The sequence below is a fragment of the Lemur catta genome, chromosome 4 (assembly GCF_020740605.2).
Source record: "Lemur catta isolate mLemCat1 chromosome 4, mLemCat1.pri, whole genome shotgun sequence".
NCBI lineage: Eukaryota > Metazoa > Chordata > Mammalia > Primates > Lemuridae > Lemur > Lemur catta.
Genome location: NC_059131.1, coordinates 28,841,155 through 28,863,203, shown reverse-complemented (window position 1 = coordinate 28,863,203; position 22,049 = coordinate 28,841,155). Strand labels below are relative to the sequence as shown.

The following is a 22,049-nucleotide window of genomic DNA, read 5'->3' as shown; positions in this document are numbered from 1 at the left end:
GAGGGAAAATGATGAAAAGGTGCTACCTTATAACTTTTAGAGAAAGTAAACTTTTTGCTGAGCCACTTTTATTCCAGCAATTTATGAGTAACTATATTTCTCTATAGCCCATTAGCTAGGAGAAGGCTATTGAGATTTATGCTTGAAGAGTATAATTTAGGAAGTATGCTACATGAACTTGCAGTGAAAAGAAGTAAGGGAACTTCAGGAATGTTCTAAGTTCTCTGTTACATTCCTGAAAATTAAAGTTTTGTATACTGCTCCTAATGGTAAAATCCTCGCACCTGGTCTGATACAGGCTTAGTCTCCCAAAAGTGTAAATGTGTTTGCCCGTGCACCACTGGAGAACAAATCCTTCAGGTAAGTGAGTGTCTTCCGTGAAAGCAAAGTGCTACTACATTCATGTATTCACATCACATGCATGCATGCTTCTGCAGAGAGATCCAACATGGTGAGTTTCATTTTGTAGGATTGCCTGAGAGCATGATGTTTTTTTAAAGTGTGTCACCTTCCTTATTTTAAGAAAAAAAAATATAATTTCAGGCGTCAGGTATAATATTCCAGGTAAAATTTAAATCCTGGAAACCCCTGACAATTGACCCTGCAATTATTGTTTTGTCAGTACTGTTGTGACATTTCATGGTGAATTGTTTTCTGTTTGAATTGATATTTTTGAATAAACAGTAGGATTTATTTTGCTCATTTAAAATACATAAGACATTAACAACAGAAAATAAAGGTATCTCATTAAATATAACTTGATATTTTATGGTTACAGAGATGATCATTATAGCACATTTTCAGTAAATGGTAAAAAAGTAATCATTCAAAAAATTATGGGTAAGGTTAAAGTGATAAAAATAAATATTTGATATTTCTCTGCTTATTAATTCACATTTTTTGTGTTTTCTTTTAAGGAGTCTTCTTAAGTCTGTTGAAGAAGAATTACATCAGCGGTAATTTGAATTTTTAACTAAACTTAAAATACTTTATACTTTATGTCACAGATGAGTAGTCAGTTTGCTCCCTTCTCTGTCGTATAGCCTAAAATTATTTTGCTTTGTTTTGTTTTAATTCTGAATTTACCTTATAAAGATGTAGAAATAAAATTCTGTCTTGCAATAGCCTTTCATGCATTTTCTAAAATTTCTTCTTAAACTGTTTAGAAAAAGTCCATTTAATAACAATGGCATTACCCTTTTTCTTTAGAGGACATGTGGCTCATTTAGAAGATGATGAAGGGGATGATGATGAATCTAAACAGTAAGTTCTATTTCTGTTTTTGGTAAAAAGAAAAGGTGTCATTTGACCTGATTTCATAAATCTAGCAGCTTAACGTTGACGGTAATTTTAATCTCATTAGAAACACAATATTTTGGGTTGTACTGTGGTTTCTTTCCTTTTCTTTATTCCAGTTGTATTAGTCAGCTCAGGCTGACATACAAAATACCATAATCTGGGTAGCTTAAACAACAGAAATTTATTTCTCACAGTTCTGAGGCTAGGACGTTCAAGGTCAAGGTGCCAGCCAACTTGGTTCCTGGCAAGGGCTCCCTTCCTGGCTTGCACACAGCCACCTTCTGGCTATGTCTTTACATGGCCTCTTTTCTTTTTGTGCATGTAGGAGGATGTGGGGAGAGCAATCTCTCTTCCTCCTCTTTTAAGTCCACCCATCCCATGGGATTAGGACCCCACTGTTATAACCTCATTACCTCCTAAAAGCCCTATCTCTAAATACAGTCACATTGGGAAGTTAGGACTTCGACATGTGAATTTTGGGGCAACACAATTCAGTCTGTAATACTAGTTGATAACAAAGAACTTTGAAAAAACCTAATTAATAAGAATAATAATTTTTGTAGATTAGTCAGTAATTGATAGCTCCTATAATTATTACTACAACTACAAAGAAGCTTGTTATATGTTTGATTAAATTTCATCTGATAGATTTCAAATAAATGGATATAAATGTATATTTTTAAAGAGGAAATATTTTTACTATTATGTATGCATTGATGTTTAGTCCTTTTAATTTAGTGTTTTGTTTTCTTTCCTTAAGAAAGAAAGATGCATTTTCATGGTAGAGTGACAAGAGCTCTTGATTAGCAGTTGGAGGCATAGGTTTTCCTTTCCATCTCACTACTCTGTGACCTCGCATAAGGTCATATAAAACCTCTCCAGGCCTCAATATCCTCATCTGAGAAGTTTAGGTTTTATCATCTTTTAATTCTTTCTATTTCTAAAATTAATCCTGAGTTGTAATGAATCTTAGCTTCAATCAAATTCTGCCTGTAATTTTATACAGCACAGACATAATGTTTAATGAGCTTCATCAAAGATATTTCCTTTCTTACAGAAGAAAAAATGAAGCTCACATATTTTATATTATATCATATTTTCCTAAGCCAGGTATTGCTTATATTCTTAAGTTAATTTTTTACCCTTCAATTGATATAAACTAGAATTATAATTATCTTTTCCAATTTTAATTACAATATAGTATTTGAAACCAAGCAAACATATCTACTTGCTTTTTTAATTTAATTTTTTAAATTGACAGATAATAATTGTACATATTCATGTGGTGTATAGTGATGTTTTGATACATATAATGTATAGTGATCAGATCGGGGTAATTAGCGTATCCATCATCTCAAATATTTATCATTTCTTTGTATTGAGGGGATTCAATAGCCTCCTTCTAGCTATTTGAATCTAAATAACATATTGTCGTTAACTGTAGTCATCCTACAGTGGTATAAATACTAGAACTTATTCCTTGCACCTAACTGTAATATAAATCTTTCCCTATTCCTCCCTTCCCTGTACTCTTCCTAGTCTCTAGTATCCTTTATTTTTTACCTCTATGAGATCCATTTTTTTAGATTGCACTTATGAGTGAGATCATGCAGTATTTGTCTTTCTGTTTCTGGCCTATTTCACTTAAAATGTCCTCCATTTCCCAGTTACTTCAAAATAATACCTCATTCAGGATCATTTGAGCCTGGAAGTTTAAGGTTGTAGTGAGCTATGATGACTCCACTGCACTCTAGCCCAGGTAACAGAGCAAGACCCTGTCTTAACAACAACAACAACAACAAAAAAAAAACCTCATTCAACATAACTTGAGCATTTCACAAGATATTTTGGAAAAAACTCATAATCTTAGAAAATGGTACTTATTTTTATAGAGTTTTTTCCATATCTTTGAAGAAATTATATTTTAATAATCGATTCATTTGTAAAATGAATAATTCTGATTCTAAACTCTTGTGTTTTTAGTTCAACCATGAAAGCAAAAGTTCCACCTCCTTTGCCACCGAAGGTAGACAAATTTATTTTTTAATTTGAATTGTGTGTGTATGTGCATTATTGTTCTGCCTCCTTAATACTGCCTTGATAGTTATTCTAGCTTTTCATTTGCAATCCACAAAGAAAAATCATGAAGTTGCTAAACTAAGATTTAAGTAGCTGATTTTGATTATTTTTATTTGTCTTCAACATTGACCTTCAGTGTTCATTCTAAGTAACAAGTTCTAGAAATTTATATGCCGAAAATGATTGTATTAATAGGTTAGTGTTATTTTACTTGGGTTAGAAAACTCAGATTTCTGGAAGATTTTTTTTTTCCTCAAAATCTGCAATCTACTAATACTGATTTCTAAGAATGGGTAAAGGATAGTGATTTATCGTCATAAATATTTAATTTTCAGAAGATAATTTTAAATGAAAAATACAAAATAGGGTAGTAGTAATTTTCAAAAAAATTTTAACAAAAGTATTTTTCCAACCAAAATGATCATAAAATAATTTGCACTGATGGGATTTTTTAAGAGTACAATAAGTTACTACAGGTAGTGATAATATAAATTTAATTTTATAGGTTCATATGCATAGCAGATTTTAATTATAAAATGAGCTGTTTTAAGATGTAAAATCTGGGTATAATAAATCAGAGTTGGAGTCTTATCAGCCTTGGCATCCAGTTTATTTTATTTTCATTTTATACTATTGAGTAAATCCTGATTCACACAAGTAAGTAATGCTGTACTTGCTTGTTTAGTTTTATGTTAACGGAAGTAGAGAGATCTGAACTTCAAAGAAATAAGTGTTGAGCAATCTTCCCAATAAGGAACACATTTATAATATTTTTTTTTTTTTTTTTTTGAGACAAAGTGTCGCTTTGTTGCCCTGGTTAGAGTGAGTGCCGTGGCGTCAGCCTAGCTCACAGCAACCTCAAACTCCTGGGCTTAAGCAATCCTACTGCCTCAGCCTCCCGAGTAGCTGGGACTACAGGCATGCGCCACCATGCCCGGCTAATTTTTTCTATATAGATTTTAGTTGGCCAGATAATTTCTTTCTATTTTTAGTAGAGACGGGGTCTTGCTGTTGCTCAGGCTGGTCTCGAACTCCTGAGCTCGAGCGATCCACCCGCCTTGGCCTCCCAGAGTGCTAGGATTACAGGCGTGAGCCACCGCACCCGGCCACGTTTATAATTTATAAATTCTCCAAACCTTTAGCCAACTGGAGATTTTTCCATTGTCTGCACAAAAAAGTTTCTCAGGCATATTGTGTTTGTATTCTCCAATATGATAAATTTTAATTGTTGTCTTCTACCCCTAGTCTGAAAGATTAAGCATTTATAACATAAACAACATTGAGTCCAGGAGAGAGTTTATTAGCCTTGATAAGGAGCTGAACTTTGATTAGCTTGAATATTTACAATAAAAAGAGAATCCTTTAAATTGGAGGCGATAAGAAAGACTAGAATATTTTTATTTGTCTGGTCTAAGTGGTAAGGCTTGTGAGGAATTAATAGAAGGACATTGGCCAGGCAGTGGCTCACACTTGTAATCCCAAAACTTTGGAAGGCCAAGGTGAGAGGATCACTTGAGGCTAGGAATTTGACACCAGCCTGGGCAACATAGCAAGACCTTGTCTCTACAGAAATTTTTTTTAAAAAATTAGCTAGGTGTGGTGTCACATGCCTAGTCCCAACTAACTGCTTGGGAAGTTAAGGCAGGTGGGTTGCTTGAGCCCAAGAATTCAAGGCTGCAGTGAGCTATGATCATGCCACTACACCCCAGCCTGGGCAACAGAGTGAGACCTTATTTCTTTAAAAAAAAAACTTAGAGGCCCCTCCCCATTTTTGGCACAGCAGCAAAACCTGAGAAATTTACACATTTTCGTGTTCACTTTTAGAATATATTTTAAATAATACATTAAGATAATCTGAACCAGATAGTTGAATAACCTTGAAATTCATGTGCGGTAAACACAGTTTGAAAGCCTCTGCTATATGATAACATATACTTCAGGAAGGTAATTTCATGTTTAATTTTTGGTCTCTTTTTCTGTATTATTGTAGCCTAAGTCCATCTTCATACCACAGGAAACTCATTCTACTGAGGATGATAATCAAGGAACAATCAAGAGATGTCCCACATCAGGGAGCCCAGCAAAACCATCCCACGTTCCACCTAGACCACCACCTCCCAGATTACCCCCACAAAAGCCTGTTGCCTTAGGTAATGGGGGAGGGTGACAGCAAATGTGTTACCAGGTTTTCATACTATGTGGGGGGGAAATGGAGGAAATCTTTCTTTTAAGAGAGTATTTGAAATTCCTTTGAGGGAGGAGAGAAGGAAAGCAATGGCTATGGAGATGTTTTCTTCCTTTTGCCTCATGGTTCAGTGTCTTTATGACAGGATTCCCTATGACCCAGTCTGAGCTCTTTGCCCCTCGTTCCTCATTTCATATTTAGCCTTCCCTGTTCTGGAGACTGGTTTATGCCCATTCATCATTTAGCTGCTGTGTAGAGGCAGTAGAAATTAAACTCTAAACAAACGAGGAAAATGTGTTTGGGTTCTAGGCTACTGCTGTTTTAGAAAACAAGAGTGTACTTAGTCTAACTCCTTTATTTTATTTCATTTAATCACTTTTAGAAAAATGATTGTCATTATTTGCTAGGTTTTTGCCTCCAAATACTGGAAGGTACTGTTTTAACACTGTAAAGTTTCCTTTGTCTTATCAAAAGAACAAATTCAAAAAAGAGCAACTAAAGTTTCTTGGATAGCATAATATAAATCACCCTTTTCTGAAAGTAGCTATGAATTCAGTATTCCTTTTTTGGTTTTTTAATGCAAATAAATGCATGTACTTAGGTACAACTTGAATTTAAATTTGCCTAATGTGCCAGAAATAGAGGTATAAGTAGAAGAACATATATATGACTTTTTACTTTAGTACTGAATATTCTGATTGGGTGATCCAATGGTAATGAAACTATCTCAGAGTTAATATATTTCTTTTGTACTTTATAATTTTCTGAGTGAAAATTTTCATGAAAATTAATCATTTTTCAATATACTTAAACATATCTTATTAAAGGAAATGGAGTGAGTTCCTTCCAGCTAAATGGTGAACGAGATGGCTCATTATATCAACAACAGAATGAACATAGAGGCACAAACCTTTCAAAGAAAGAAAAGAAAGATGTACCAGTAGGTATTGATATTCATAGCCTCTACTTATATTTGTTTCCTCCTCTTTCACTATTAAGTTCATTTCATACTTGTAATGAGCAAAACCATAGCAATCGTATATTTTATTATATTATATTGCTATTTTAGTGCATTAATTATAATGATGAAGAGATTATTTAAATCTTGGAAAAAAGTAGCTTTGCTACTTGAATGATGCATTCTGGTGTTTAAATTATTTAAACCAATTAGTTATATAGCATATTATAATATAAAACATGGTCTTCTGCATACTGATAAATGCTTAGTATTCTTGTTATTGTTTGCAAAATACCTATTATTATCCTCATTGATGAGAATTGATTCTTTTTTTTTTTTTTTTAACGATGTCCAGCGTCAAAGGGAATCTCAGAGAATTGATACTTAAAAGTTTCTCTTACAGTCTCAAGAAGTTACGGAAAGAAGGACATAGATAAAGAAAGTTATAGCTTCTACTTTAAGACAAATTTCTAGCTATAGATTACATAATTATATTGATATTGCTGCTCTTAAGCAAAGAAAACAGCTAACAAGGGGAGAAAATCTAGCATCTATGTCACTTCAAGAAAGGTAAAATTAGCTTTAGGAACTACTCCTGGGGCAAATGTTAAGTAAAACACTATGACATAACTATTAAAACACAGATGTTACTTACCGGGAATCCTAAGAGATGAAATTTTTTAAACATTTGTAAAGAATTCTGATCACTGCAAGATATTCATCTATCATCATAGAATTTGAAACAATGGCAAAAAATAATTAAAATCCCTAATACTTCAACAAATGTCAATGAGATGAAAATATTTTTTTGACTTTTTTATATATTAATATTTGTTACTTTTATAGAAATTTGTAATATATTTAGTTTATGTGCTGTGGCTTGTGCAGTCAGCACATCACTAGAGGCTTTTGTACTATATTTAACTTTTTAAAAAGATTTTGCTATAGAATGTGACATACTGTTTTTTAAAGTTCAATTGAGGCATGTGACTGGGGTTCATTGTAATTTGTGAAATTTAAGACATTTTTAACAAAAGTGTAAAATCTCCTTCAGGAATGGGTTTTATGAGGTTCTGTCCAACTGAGTAGTGTCTTTTTGCTTTAACCAGTTTAAATTTTAGCAGCCCTGCTAATGTAATAGTACAAAAATGCAGCTCAATGACTGTAACACATATAATTGCCTTTGGGAGATGTAAGCATTTTTTTATGTAGTCATTTTTAACTCTTTCTGCTACTTTACTTAAGGAACTAACAGTCTCAGTAATTCTGAGATAAATATTTCAACAGTTCTATCATAGGATAAGCAGTATCTGTGGTATACTGAAGCATGCTTACAGTTTTTGCTGTAATTCTTGAAATTATTTACACCCAATTTAATTAATGCTTAAGTTAAATCTGAGAGTTACAATATTCAGAGCTCCCTAACTAAAAATGTTTCGCTAAGATAGATGACATCAGGAAATTTAAGAATGTCAAATACTAGAAATTTATGGGGACAAATACTAGAAAAAAGTACATAAGTTACTTGCCAAATGGAATAAAAAGTTGTCAGAAATTGTTGGCAGTAACATGTTATACATCCTCAAAAATGTATCTACAAAGTAAAATATATGATCTTAATTTTAGAATGTCATTTCCATATTTTTGTGTCATACATATGAAATCAATTAACAGGGTTTTTTGTTTGCTTTTATCTCATTGTTTAAATGATTCTGATTTATGTCAGATTGAGGAGAAAATTATAATGTCATTTCTGAAAATGCTGTTATTAACTTTGAAAGAAATCTAGACTTTCATAAAATTCATGTCTGAATATAACCCAAAGAGCTTCCCTCTCAAGGGAATGGTTCATATACTCAGGAATGTGGCCCTTTGGAAAAATATCTGCCATTCTTAAAGATACTGTGGGTGAGCAAATGTGCTACGTTTGCTTTCCTTATAATTGTCTGTATACTCTGACCAAGGATTAATATACTTGAATTCATCAAAATTTAAAACTTTAATCAATAAAACATGTTGTAAACATGGTTAAGATAATCTACAGACTAGGAGAAATATTTGTTATGTGTATAACAAAGTATTCAAATCTAGAATATATTTTAAAAACTCCGACAAATAGATATGAAAAAAATTCAATAAGAAAGGGGAAAAGACAATACACAGAGGAAGAAGTACAGATACCAAATAGACAGTTTTCTAAAAGATTCCCAGCCTTCCTAGCGAAAGAGGCATACAAATTAATGAGAAACACATGAAAAATGTGTTACCGATCAGCTTGCTAATATTGCTGTGAGATTATAAGGAACCAGGAACTCTCATCCATTGCTGGTACATGTGACGTGTGATACGCACAGTCGGAAAGGCAGTCTGGCAGTCAGTATCTGCTAAAATGGAAAGTTCAGACTCCATGTACCAGTAGTTTCACTTCCCACAGTATACACTGAAAAAAAAACATTCACACACTGCCTAAGAAGGTATACGCAGAGGCATTCATTTCAGCATTGTTATTATATTAAAATATTGAAAATAAATATCCAATAACATTTATGGAATATCTAAATAAGGTATGTTATATTCATACTATGCTGCAGTTAAATGAAATAGGTCTGTATGGCTGATACGGAATGCTGTCAAAAACTCGGTTTTAAAGCAGAAGACAAGAAGATAAACAGTGCATATGTTTTATGTCTTAAAACACACAGAAAAACAGTATTTTCTATGGGGGTGTGTATGTAAATATATACCCAAAAAGTGTGGAAAGCTATACAAATAATATAAGTACGTCTATCTAATTGCCTAGAGAAAGATTTGGAAGGTTACACACCAAACTGGTTTTTGGGGAACAAATACTAGAAATAAGTACACTGTGAAAGCCTTATGGGAAACTTCAGCCTTACCTATAATGTTTTGTTTTACAAACAAAATGTATTCGTGTATTTTATTTGGATAAGTATGTTTGAAATACAGTATTATTATACAAAGCAGTAGCAAAAAATGTGTAATCATGTATGTGTTCTTTTTCTAGAAGCCTATTAGTAATGGTCTTCCCCCAACACCTAAAGTGCATGTAAGTACTAAATATCAAATAGGCTAAGTTTTCAAACTAAGTACAATGACATATAATTGCTTGAATGTATATCTTTGGTTAGATTTTTTGTCTGTAAGAACTTTCATTATTTTTGAAAAAAATCTATGAGATTGCTACTTGAAATATTATTTGATTATATCTTAAAAGTAGCTTTTCAAAATAAAATTATGGTAAATGATACATTTTAAAGCTCCTCGATTCCAACATTTGTTAATAATCTTATTTGCAGCTGCTTTTGAAGAAATGTGAAAGAGGCCCATGAACATACTAGGAAACACAAAATGTAGATATGACTTTTTTTCTGATGTGTTTTCAGGGATCAAAACCATGGAATTTTAGAACAAGGAGGAGCATTGAAGGAACATCTGGCCCAACCTTTTCTTTCCCCATGAGTAAAACTGAGACCCAAAGATCTTAGTCACCCAGATCGCAAAATTCCACTCCACTCTAGCCATAATTTAGATGTCCTGTATTATAGTCTGGGTTGTTTTGTTTGTTCGTATAGAAACAGGATCTCGCTCTATTCAGACTGGAATTCAGTTGCCCAATCATAGCTTACTATAAGCACCAATTCCTGGGCTCGAGCATGTGCTACCACGCCCAGCTAATTTTTTAATTTTTGTATAGATGGGATCTTGCTATTTTACCCAGGCTGGTCTCAAACTACTGGCCTCAAGTGACCCTCCCGCCTCAGCCTCCCAAAGTGCTGGGATTACAGGCGGGAGCCACTGCACCCAGCTGGGGTTTTTTGTTTTAAATTAGACCATGATGTCTTTCTTTTTCTCTTTTTTTATTTTTTTAATTGACAAAAATTGTGTATAATTTTGGTATACAGCCTGATCTTTTGGTATATGTATATGTTGTAGAATGACTAAATCAAACCATTTAATATATGCATTATCTCACATACTTATTTTTTTGTTAAAATCTACTCACTTGGTGATTTTTAGGTATACAATATATTGTTATTTACTGTAGTCACCTCTTGAACTTATTCTCCCTCTCTAGCTGAATTTTTGTGTCCTTTGACCAATAATAACAAAAAACACAAACAACCCCATTAAAAAGTGGGCAGAAAACATGAACAGAAGTTTTTCAAAAGAAGATAGACAAATGGCCAGCAAACATATGAAAAAATGCTCAACATCAATAATAATCAGGGAAATACAAATTAAAATCACATTGAGATGTACTTTCCCCTGTCTGAATGGCCATGATTAAAAAGTCAAAAAAGTAGATGCTGGCATGGATGCAGAGGTAAAGGAACACTTGCACAGTGTCGGTGGGACTGCATATTAGTATAACCTCTGTGGAAAATCTCTGTGGAGATTCCTCGAAGAAATAAATGTGGACTCAATCTAGCAGTCCCTCTAGAAGGAAAGTCATACCAAAAACGATGTTTTTGGTACTCAGATGTTTATCACAGCACAATTCACAGTTTCAAAGATGTGGAATCAGCCTAAGTGCCCAGGAATTCATGAGTGGATAGAAAAAATGTAGTATATGTATACCATGGAATACTACTCGGCCATAAAAAGAAATGAAATAACATCTTTTGCAGTAACTTGGGTGGAACTGGAGACCATTATCCTAAGTGAAGTAGCTCAGGAATGGAAAAACAAACACCACATGTACTCACTAATAATTGGGAGCTAAACCATGGGCACGAAGAGATGTAAAGCACATTGGAAGCCAGGAAGGGGGGAGGGATAAAACTTAGCTGTTGGGTACAATGAACACTATTCTGGTTGCGGGCACACTAATAGCCCTAACTTAAGCATTATACAAGGTATCCGTGTAACAAAAAAAATTTGTACTCCCTTAATATTTTGAAATTAAAAAGAAAAAAAATCCTTATGTAGCACTACTTTAGAAGATGTGATTAGTTTTTCTAGTGTTTGACCTCCCAACTCTACCTTTTAGCTTTTTTACTTTTTAACTCTACTTTTTAATTAGTATAGCATATAAAGTATAAATTATACTTAATATTATAAAGTACATATACTTTATATTATAACTTATATTTAACACATTGCCACACTAGAAAAAAATATATTTTCTTTGGGGCCACAGTGTTATTATGAAAATAGCATAAAAAACAAAACAGTCCTTTCTAATTTAATGAAAAATTTGATTTTTATTGTTTTCTGTGCATGAGTTATAGGCAATGAAATTGCCAATATTAACTGTAACAATAAGAACATCAATAAGTAAGATTTTCATGAACCAACTGCAGGGTTTTACCCAGGGGGCCACCCATCACATAACATGTATGCTACAGCATGGCAGCGTGAGTTGCCTGTGCACCACATGGCTCCCAAGGTAAAGAAACATGTGAGTTACATGTGCTTCACAAGGCCCCGGGCTCAAAACTAGCATGAGTTAAATACAACTCACATGGCAGTTAATGTGTTAAATTATATTATAAATATTTAAGAATTATTTTGATACTAACTTATAAAGTATATATTATATAGCATATATATATATACTTAGAAATACATATAATAAGACAAACTTCCTATTTTGCTATAAGATAAAACTCTCACCTCACGTATGCAATTTGATGGGAAAAACTGCTAACCATGAAATGCCAGATAGGATCCAGCTATACACATTAGCTTAAGGCTGGAAACTGGCTTGATTATTTGTTCTTCATTTTGTCATTTGGGTTTCTAGGGATTAGCAGTACCTTAAATTCAAATTTCAATAACCATCTTAAAAGGTAATTGTTAGGATTAAGTGATACCATTTCTGCCCTATGTTGTAAAAACATGTTTTTATTTATGTCCTACCACCTGATGATATTAGGCTAAGTTGTTCTTTTTTGGTACTAAAATCTTAAAAAAAAAAAATTGGTAGATTTCTATCCTTGAAAGGAAATTTTAAGGTTCTTGTTCTGATTGTGTTAATATTTTAATCAATTACAGTCGTGTAGTCAATGTGTTCTCTCAACATGTTACCTCCATGTTTGTGAATAAAATACTCCTGATATAAAATGATGCACAATACTAATTTAGGACAACAGGGCAAATACAGAAATTTCCTCTAACCAGATGTTTTTGTAGAGTTTTTCCCTCAATAGTGAAAGTGATTACATGAGTAAGCTTTCTTGTACTGGGAGTATTTAACCAAAACAATAATTTCAAAGTTAACATTTTGCTCTTTGAAGATAGAACCTAAAGTTCAAATGAGTAATACTATATTTCATTATAAAGTATTTATTATCCAAAGGATTTGTTAATAGGATTGATAAATTAATATTAACACCAAAGAGTAAAGCTCTTTAATGAATCTTTCTGGGTAAACAATCAGATTGCTTAGTTTAAAAAAAAACAGTCTGTTTTGAGGATGAAGCACATATATGAATTTCAAATCCCAGCCTGAGCAAGAGCGAGATCCTGTCTCTACTAAAAATAGAAAAAATTAGCCGGATGTGGTGGCATGTGCCTGTAGTCCCAGCTACTCAGGAGGCTGACAGGAGGATCACTTGAGCCCAGGAGTTTGAAGTTGCAGTGAGCTATGATGATGCCACTACAATCTAGCCCAGGCAACAGAATGAGACCCTGTCTCAAAAAAAAAAAGAGAGAGAGAAAAAGAAAAAAGAAATGAATTTTGATTTTCAAATCAATCATACTCTTTTACTTTGTAATGTAAAATTCAGTGATTAATACCATTTTTAGGCTCATGAAACAAAACAAGAAAAATTTCTACCTCTGTAGAGATTATGATTTCCCTTTTACTAGGGAATATTGTATTGCTCTTGATACGAGACTTGTGAGTGATACTCTGATAAGCAAATTACTGTGTAGAATTGGTTGCTGTTATTGCTTTGTTTAGCTGAAAAGATAGAAAAAATAAAATATGACTGAATTTTTTTTCTCTTTTTCTCGAGTAAAATCATTGTGGTACCACTGTTAGGCAAATGACTGTGATACATTTATTTCTGTAAATGTGAAGATCATAATTTCAATGTACCCTCTATAGTCTCCCACATCAAAATAGAAAATAATTACATTATATATATCATATTAAAGACTGTTATTTATCACTGTTTCATATTGGTTATTCTTTGTTTTTCTAGATGGGTGCATGTTTTTCAAAGGTTTTTAATGGGTGTCCCTTGAAAATTCACTGTGCAACATCATGGATAAACCCAGATACAAGAGGTAGTATTGTATTATTATTTGTTACCTTCCTAATTTTTCTTTCAACCAGAGCCATGAAAGTATTTGATTTTATTCATTTTCTGAATGTTTCTGAAAAAAAAGTTTTATTATAATTTTTCTTAAATTTTCAGGTAAATATGTTTCTGTGTGCAATTACCAGTCTTTCAGGTGACACGTGACATTAAAATTCCACTGTATAGTCACTGTGTCAGTACAGTGATGCCATATGCTCAGTGCCACCCTGACATCCTCCAGAACTCTTCCTTCTGTTGCTGTACAAGGCTTTAATATCTTTATTTATTTATTTTTTTGACATACCCATTACTGAAGGAATTTAGCTACTGAGGATTCCACCCCCCTCCGCCGGGTTTAGTGACCACTTTGGAGAATTTCTTATCTCAAAAGGGGTCATAATCAAAATAGTTGTTATTAGGTACTGACCAAGAACTGTGTGTCCTTTCACTATATATCTGTATCTTAATATCTATCTATGTAAGATACACAGAGACATATGTGAATATTTATACGTATGTATACACACACACACATTCTTACTAAATCTTCTGAAAATCCGTGGTAGGTAGTTTTATTTCATAGCTGGGGAAACTGACACATAGAGAGGTTCATTGTTTCGTAGTCAATTGGTGGTAGAGAGCTTCAGTTTAAACCCTGTTCTGTCTGACCGCAAATCTCATGCCATTAATCTGCCAGTACTAATCTTAAATGCTGGTGAATTTAGATATGCTCTTGACATTCGATGTTGTTCTCAACATGCTTCCATTTAGTCTGGAGAAGTTCTTGACCTTTATCTTATAAACAGATCAGACAGGACCATGGTTAGGCTTTTAATATCTTCTAGAACAGCAGTCCGCAACCTTTTTGGCACCAGGGACCAGTTTCATGGAACAGCTTTTCCACAGACTGGCAGGGGGGATGGTTTGGGGATGTTTCAAGCATATTACATTTATTGTGCAGTCAAACCTCTCTGCTAATGGTAATCTGTATTTGTAGCTGCTCCCCAGCACTAGTATCACCGCCTCAGCTCCACCTCAAATCATGAAACATTAGATTCTCATAAGGAGCCGCAACCTAGATCCCGCACATGTGCAGTTTACAGTAGGCTTCGCACTCCTATGACAATCTATTGCCACTGCTGATCTGACAGGAGGCGGGGCTTATGCCATGATGCCAGTGATGGGGAGCAGCCGTAAGTACAGATGAACCCTCACTCACTCACCTGCTGCTCGTCTCCTGCTGTGCAGCCTGGTTCCTAACAGGCCACAGACCAGTACCGGTCCAGCCCAGGGTTTGGGGACCATAGTTCTAGAAGATACTGAGTACCCTAGCAGGTATCCAAGTTTTTAACTTCTTAACAGGCAGTAGTCAGATCCTGGTGGTTGTGTTTTGTTTTGTTTGTTTTAATTATAATGCTTATAGTAATAACCCTGAAAAAAAAATACTATGTAAAAATATTCTGAGTCTGTATCAGCTGTTCTTGATTTACGTTCTGTATGTCAGTTGTACATGATCCTCTCTTAAGTGGGCTTTAGGAAAAGGAGCTGCAGATTCTCTGCCAGTTCTTACCTCTGAAGAGTGAAGAGTCTAGCATACCAGTCTTGAGAAAACCTCCCTTACATAAAACTTTCTCTTCACTGCTTTGAGGATAATATTTACATATAACTCAATTTATTAGAGTGTCTAACATTTTTGTATTAAAATTAAAAACAAGTTTTTACTGCTTATAAATCTCAGTAATTCTTTTTTATATATTAACACATATTTACTGAATTTTACATTGTATAAATCCTTTTTAAAAGTATTTATTTATCAATATCAATCAGTGAATTATTTTTATTTCAGATCAGTACTTGATATTTGGTGCTGAAGAAGGGATTTATACTCTGAATCTTAATGAACTTCATGAAACGTCTATGGAACAAGTATGTTATTTTATAAATTTTTTTTTTATTTTTGAATTGTTATAAGTAGACACTAAACCAGAAATAAGTTTCAGTTTTATGATTTGCTGCTTCTCTTATTCATGAAATCTTCATGAAATCTGTCCTACTTACCAGATCCTGAAGACAGGTTCCCAGGAGTAGTCCTTACCCTTGAGACACTCATGATCTAATAGGGAAAACAGACATAGAAACCAGTAACTACAACACTCAGAGTTAGATGTCATGCCAGGAATGAGTGCGAGGTATAGGCCACAGAGGTGGATGTCACCAGCACCTCTTGGGGGGAGATAAAAAGGAGGGGCATTTGAAAGGAAACTTAACTGATGATGGTAGAAGTTTCCCAGCCTAACAGAAAGAGGGTAAATATGACGGCATAGAGTTGTGAAATAGCTTGGCAGGTATGGGGAACAATGACTGGACAATTTGACTGGAATGTAGAACAGTAACGCTGGGTAGACCTGGCTAGGTAGACGGAAGCCAAGCCCCAGAGTTTGGTGTACAATGCTGAAATTCAGACCTGTGTTTTAGAAATACTTGTTTGCAGTGTGGTGGAAGATAAGACAAGAAGTATTGATTCAGGCCAGAGGTAAAAAGAACAGAAAAAGATGGAGTTTGTAATTACGTGGGGACATTTTTTTAGGCAGCTTTCTTCAGATGTAATTCACGTATAATACAATTCACCCATTTAAAATGTACAATCCAGTGGTTTTAGTATGTTTACAGAGTTTTGCAGCCATCACCAAAATTGATTTTAGAACATTTTCGTCACCCAAGGAAGAAATTCCATAACCATTAGTAGACATTCCCCATTTCTCTACCCCTCTGCTGCCGTATGCGGACGTTTTTGGTTGTCACGATGACTGGGGGAAGATTTTGTCATTTAGTATCCAGGAGCTAGAAACACTAAAAAACCTGCAAAATGATAATAGTAATGATGGTATTAATAGTTAATGCCTATATAAAGCTTACTATGGGCCAGACACGGTTTTTTTTTTTTTTTTTTTTTTTTTTTTTTTGAGACAGAGTCTCACTTTGTTGCCCGGGCTAGAGTGAGTGCCGTGGCATCAGCCTAGCTCACAGCAACCTCAGACTCCTGGGCTTAAGCAATCCTACTGCCTCAGCCTCCCGAGTAGCTGGGACTACAGGCATGAGCCACCATGCCCGGCTAATTTTTTTTTTTTTTTTTTTCAGACACTGTTTTTAAATGCTTACATTATTACTTAATTTTCATGAATTCTCTCAAGAGGTAGATACCATTATTATTCCCATTTCACAGATGAGAAAACTGAAACAAAGAAAGGATTAGTAACTCACCAAAGATCCCACAGCTATTAAGTAGTTGAACTGGGATATGAACCCAGGCAAGCTGGCTTCAGATTCCATGCCCTTAACTATTAATACTTCATCTTACTCACTCCCAGTTGTATGTTCCTATAGAGAAAAGAGAAGGATGAAAGAGTTAAAATTGGCCAAATTGAATGACCAACTCAACATGGAGGTTGAGGAGGTCTAAGTTAAAATAACTTCAGGTTTCCAACTTGAGTGATGGGGTACGTGACGGCACCAATAGGTAGAGTGTAGTATACAGAAGGAGAAGTCAGTTTGAGGGGAACAGGGATGCATTCAGTTTGGTAACATTGAGTTTGGGGTGCCTGTAGGATGCAACTAATTTTCTTTTATACATGGTTAATATGTACATATTTACATTGCTGTTTATATATTATTCTTTGTAAACTGTGTTTTGGTTTTTCTTTATCAGTTATTCCCTCGAAGGTGTACATGGTTGTATGTAATGAACAATTGCTTGCTATCAATATCTGGTATGTATTTTAGTTTTTAAGTAACTTATAATTGTTACTGTTTGTTATTAGTTTTTATGTGATACTTATTTTTCTCTACAGGTAAAGCTTCTCAGCTTTATTCCCATAATTTACCAGGGCTTTTTGATTACGCAAGACAAATGCAAAAGTTACCTGTTGCTATTCCAGCACACAAACTCCCCGACAGAATACTGCCAAGGTAAGGGCACATGCACATTTAATTATGTTTTCATCCTAAGAGATAGCATGTTAATAATTAATTCTAATGAATACTTAAGCTACAGAAAGTAAAAATACTCAGTTTCAGTTAAGAGAAATCATGTGTAATGAAAAAATCATAAGTAATATATTTTAATAAGTGTTTATTGATCACACTCTTGTTCTAAAATTTTCCTACTTTATCGTTTGCAATTACATCACACATTTTTCTCTCTGAAGTTTTAATTCTGTGTTTCTGCAAGATAAAAGCTAATTTTTTTCTGTAATTTGCCATAATTTTACATCACATATAGTGTCTTTGCTTTTGACTTATGTGTTTGTGTTAACTGTAAAATTTATCTGAAAGTACAGTTTATAAACCTAGAAAATCAAAATGACTTATTGAATCTTTTTGCATTAGGAAATAATTACTTAGAAGTTGAGGGTTTTGCTTTTCTACTTTCAAGAATTTTTTATTATGCTATATTCTTCCTTTTGTTCATTATAATATTGGACCATATTTGTTGACTAAAAGGTCTTCTAAGTCTTGTGTGAATTGTATTTTATAAAGACTTTATAATATAGCCATTCTTTCTGTTTAGTATTTGTTATAAAGCAACTAATGTAAAACCTGAGCTTTCAAGTACCTTGAGACTATTGTTCTCAATTGCTGAGTTTACATTATAGCTAAGATTTGCCCCTTGTATACAGAATCTTTTTAAAAATTAACCTTTTGATGAAAATCATTTAAAAAAATACTACATGTTTTTCTGTTTTCTTAAAATGGATTATATATAATTTAATCTTTGCCTGAATACTCAGAATTGTGATTATGAACTTGATTTATTATATTATATCTATAGTTTGAGTTAAGGATGTGGCTCCTGTAACTAGTCTCAAGAACTGGGTTGGGGACTTACTTTTTTCCCACATGGTTTATCTGCCCCTCTCTTTCTCCCAGCTGCCACTTTGTGCTACTGTTTGTCTGCCTACTTAACAGCACTTCTCCATCCAACTTTCTAACTTGATAATCGTAAATTCCTATGGGCATGGAAACTGACCACCAAGCTTTCAAGTACATATAAAATATACATAAAGTACCTTCAAGGAATATAAGGCACATAAACTCTAATGCATTCATGTTTTAATATCTTTTTATTAGAGAGTTTTTTAGCTTATTTGTTTCTAGTCATGTTCAATTCTTCCAAATTTTACTGAATATACCAGATGTGCATGAAGTATCCCATGTATAGATGAGTCAAAATTGAATAAGATATTGCCTCTTCCTTTAAGGAGTCTCCATATAGTATGATTTTATGTCTAAGCAGTTTGGTTAAGGGTGTGAGGAATTTTTGTTTTAAGCTACATGAAACTCCAATGTATATGAAAGGAGTATTTTAAAATTACAAGTCTAATTATAATTAGATAATTATAAATTGAAAGGTAAAACTTTTCCTAATATAAATTAGTCAAGGGAGCAATGAGGTACTTTAACCAGAAATTTAAACACAGGATATTCTAGATTGCCATTGTAGTCGTTCAGTGCCTCAGCATCTGAATAATTTCTGTCATTGTTTAGAGGTCATGGTATCAAGAACATTTTGATTCACAGTTTTTAACATCTTACCTTTCAAACTCAGAATACTCTTCATTTAAATTGGCACAGAAGCGTGAAGAGAAGCAGTAGATTTTTCTCAAAGTTGAATCACTATGAAAATTGGAGTCAGGTAGACTGACACTAGAAGAGGGTTTTTTCTCTCTAAATTGCTAACTGTAAGATCTTGAGCAAAAATCTAAGCCTCAGATTTCTAAGCTATGACTATCTCATAGTATTGTTGGGGGGACCACACGACACAGAACATGTAAAATGCATGGCACATAGTAAGGCTCAGTATATATTAGCTATAATTATAGCTTTTCATGAATATAAAGTCAATATATAAAACATATTAAAGGTTAAATTACAGTACCATAGTGTTATATATGCTTGGTTATTACTCTCTTGTCAATTGTATGGTGACAGAAAGATCCACCAAGAAGATTATTCTGAGCTTGTTTGGAATTACAGTGAATGTCACATATGTGCTGTACAATTTTATGTAAAATTATACAACTTTAATTTTAAAATTGACCAATACAGAGCACTGATTAATCTTTGGCATATTTACATATATAAAAGAAGTTTAAATATGTATACAGAAACGGAGATGTTTGAGGTTCACACAACTTGATGCACTAGCAGCCTCCATTATTTTAACTTTCATTATAAATGACACTTGAGTGTATGTGTATTTTTTAAATTATAGCTTTAAAAAATAATTCAAAATGGATTTTTACCTATTAAATTTGAATCAGATGTCTGTGGAACTCCTGAAGTCCCTTTTACAGAAAATCTGTATACTAGTTTTCCTGAGTAGAGAAATAAAGATGTCTAAATAAAAGAAGTTCTTAAATTGTTGTAGTGGTAAGACAACTTTTTATATGGCTTAAATTTATTGTGAGTGCTAAAAATATCTTTTCATAGACCAAACTTATTAATTCAACAAATTGAATGCCAACTGCAATTTGAGGTGCTAGAGATGCATCAGTGGGAAAAAATGTCAATTAAAGTTTATAGGTATTTTCCTGTATGATTTGTTCTTTTTGCATTTTTTTTCATATTTAAATCCTTAATCCATTTGGAATTGCTTGGAGGACATGAGAAAGCAATCCAATTTAGTCTTACTTTTAACATGTGACCTGTTCTGTCGGCACCAATTTTTGATCTAATCCTTTCTCCACTGATCTGTAACAGCACCTTTGTCATAGACTGAGTTTGCCTGCATGTATTATATACTCATTTTCTTTTATGTTTAGGAAATTTTCTGTGTCGGCAAAAATCCCGGAAACCAAGTGGTGCCAGAAGTGTTGTGTTGGTAAGTAACCTGTCCAGTAACATGTAGCTCCCCTGTTTTGCAGAGTGGCTAAGAAAACCCCATGAGGCTACAGGAGGAGAAAGGTGCCAGATTTTTCTTTTGTTTGCTTTGGCTGGGTGATTTTGCTGTTTACCTCCCTTCTCCCATTTAAATATTTCAAATCTATGTGAAGTTTATGGATTTTACTATTGCTCTTTTTACAGTTTAATTTTTTTATCTCTCTTTCAAATATATTTACTTCATATCTTAACCAGAAGAATAGTACAAAATCTGAGGCAATTCAATTTTATTGTTTTTAAACCTGTATTTTAAGGTTTGATTACTGTCTATAGTGTTCCCTAGTGACCGTAACATAGAACGGAGGGAGATGGACAAGTGTTTTATTTTTAGAAACAAAGCATTATTGCCTCTGAATATTACTACCAAAAGCACCCAGTGAACCACCTAAATGTGTTGTATCCTATCAATTTGACTACTTCTCCCCAAATTTAGTTTGACCCTTTTTTCAGGATGTTGCTGCTCAGCTAATTTCCCTGTTAACATACGACTTGCTCAAGTCCTCCTTCCTAGCTCTCAACACCATTACAACCAGCAGTTTCATTTGTGCATACAAATAAAAATCCTGTGCAAGTGTTGAGGGCATTTCCTCCTATTACCTGAAACAGAATTTCTTTTTCACCTTGCTATCTAATTAAGAAATTGAACTGACATCTAGCTTTTGTTTTTGTTTTGAGTATGCAATTATTATTGTAAGGACTTTGTATTATTGTCAGAGAACTCATGTTTCTTTTTTGCCTTAACAGTAAGAAATCCATACACAGGCCATAAATACCTATGTGGGGCACTTCAGACTAGCATCGTCCTATTAGAATGGGTTGAACCAATGCAGAAATTTATGTTAATTAAGGTAAGCATGAAAGTCAACCTATCACGTTCTTAGTACAAAAGCTCAATTGGCAAGTTCTATTTTCTTTAGAAAAACATTTTTTCAGTTAATTCTCAAGTAAATTTAATGATATCGGATTACATGGCAGGATGTGAAAAACTGGCCAATTATAAGGAACTCAGTTGGCCTGATAAAAATTTTGAAAGAGTTTAGAGAAATAGTTCAGGGGTATGGCAGTAGGGAGCTGGATACAGAGTGTCTCACATACACAGCCAGATGTCAAAACCAGGAGGTGCTAAAACATCAGTGAAATGTTTTGAATATACTCTCTGGTTGATCCTGCTCCATCACAGCAGAGAAACAATCTACACCTTGGTTTGGTCTGAGAAGACAAGGGATGACCACAATAAGGAAGAATTGATTTGTTTTGATTATATGCCTACCTGTTAATCTGCCCATGTCTTTCCATGGATAATTGTTTTTCTTAAGTT

At 33.7% G+C, this 22,049-nt stretch overlaps 1 protein-coding gene across 2 annotated transcripts in view; it reads left to right on the top strand.

Moving 5' to 3' along the window:
• Positions 1-22,049, top strand: part of MAP4K3 (mitogen-activated protein kinase kinase kinase kinase 3) — a 158,973-nt gene that overhangs the window by 122,813 nt on the left and 14,111 nt on the right. For both annotated transcript variants that reach the window (XM_045549454.1, XM_045549453.1), the window contains 12 exons: positions 918-956; positions 1,210-1,263; positions 3,283-3,325; positions 5,369-5,528; positions 6,391-6,503; positions 9,547-9,588; positions 13,694-13,778; positions 15,639-15,718; positions 17,499-17,559; positions 17,641-17,758; positions 20,614-20,672; positions 21,476-21,579. In XM_045549454.1, the coding sequence (XP_045405410.1) occupies positions 918-956; positions 1,210-1,263; positions 3,283-3,325; positions 5,369-5,528; positions 6,391-6,503; positions 9,547-9,588; positions 13,694-13,778; positions 15,639-15,718; positions 17,499-17,559; positions 17,641-17,758; positions 20,614-20,672; positions 21,476-21,579 (958 nt within the window). The remainder of the gene's footprint in view (positions 1-917; positions 957-1,209; positions 1,264-3,282; positions 3,326-5,368; positions 5,529-6,390; positions 6,504-9,546; positions 9,589-13,693; positions 13,779-15,638; positions 15,719-17,498; positions 17,560-17,640; positions 17,759-20,613; positions 20,673-21,475; positions 21,580-22,049) is intronic.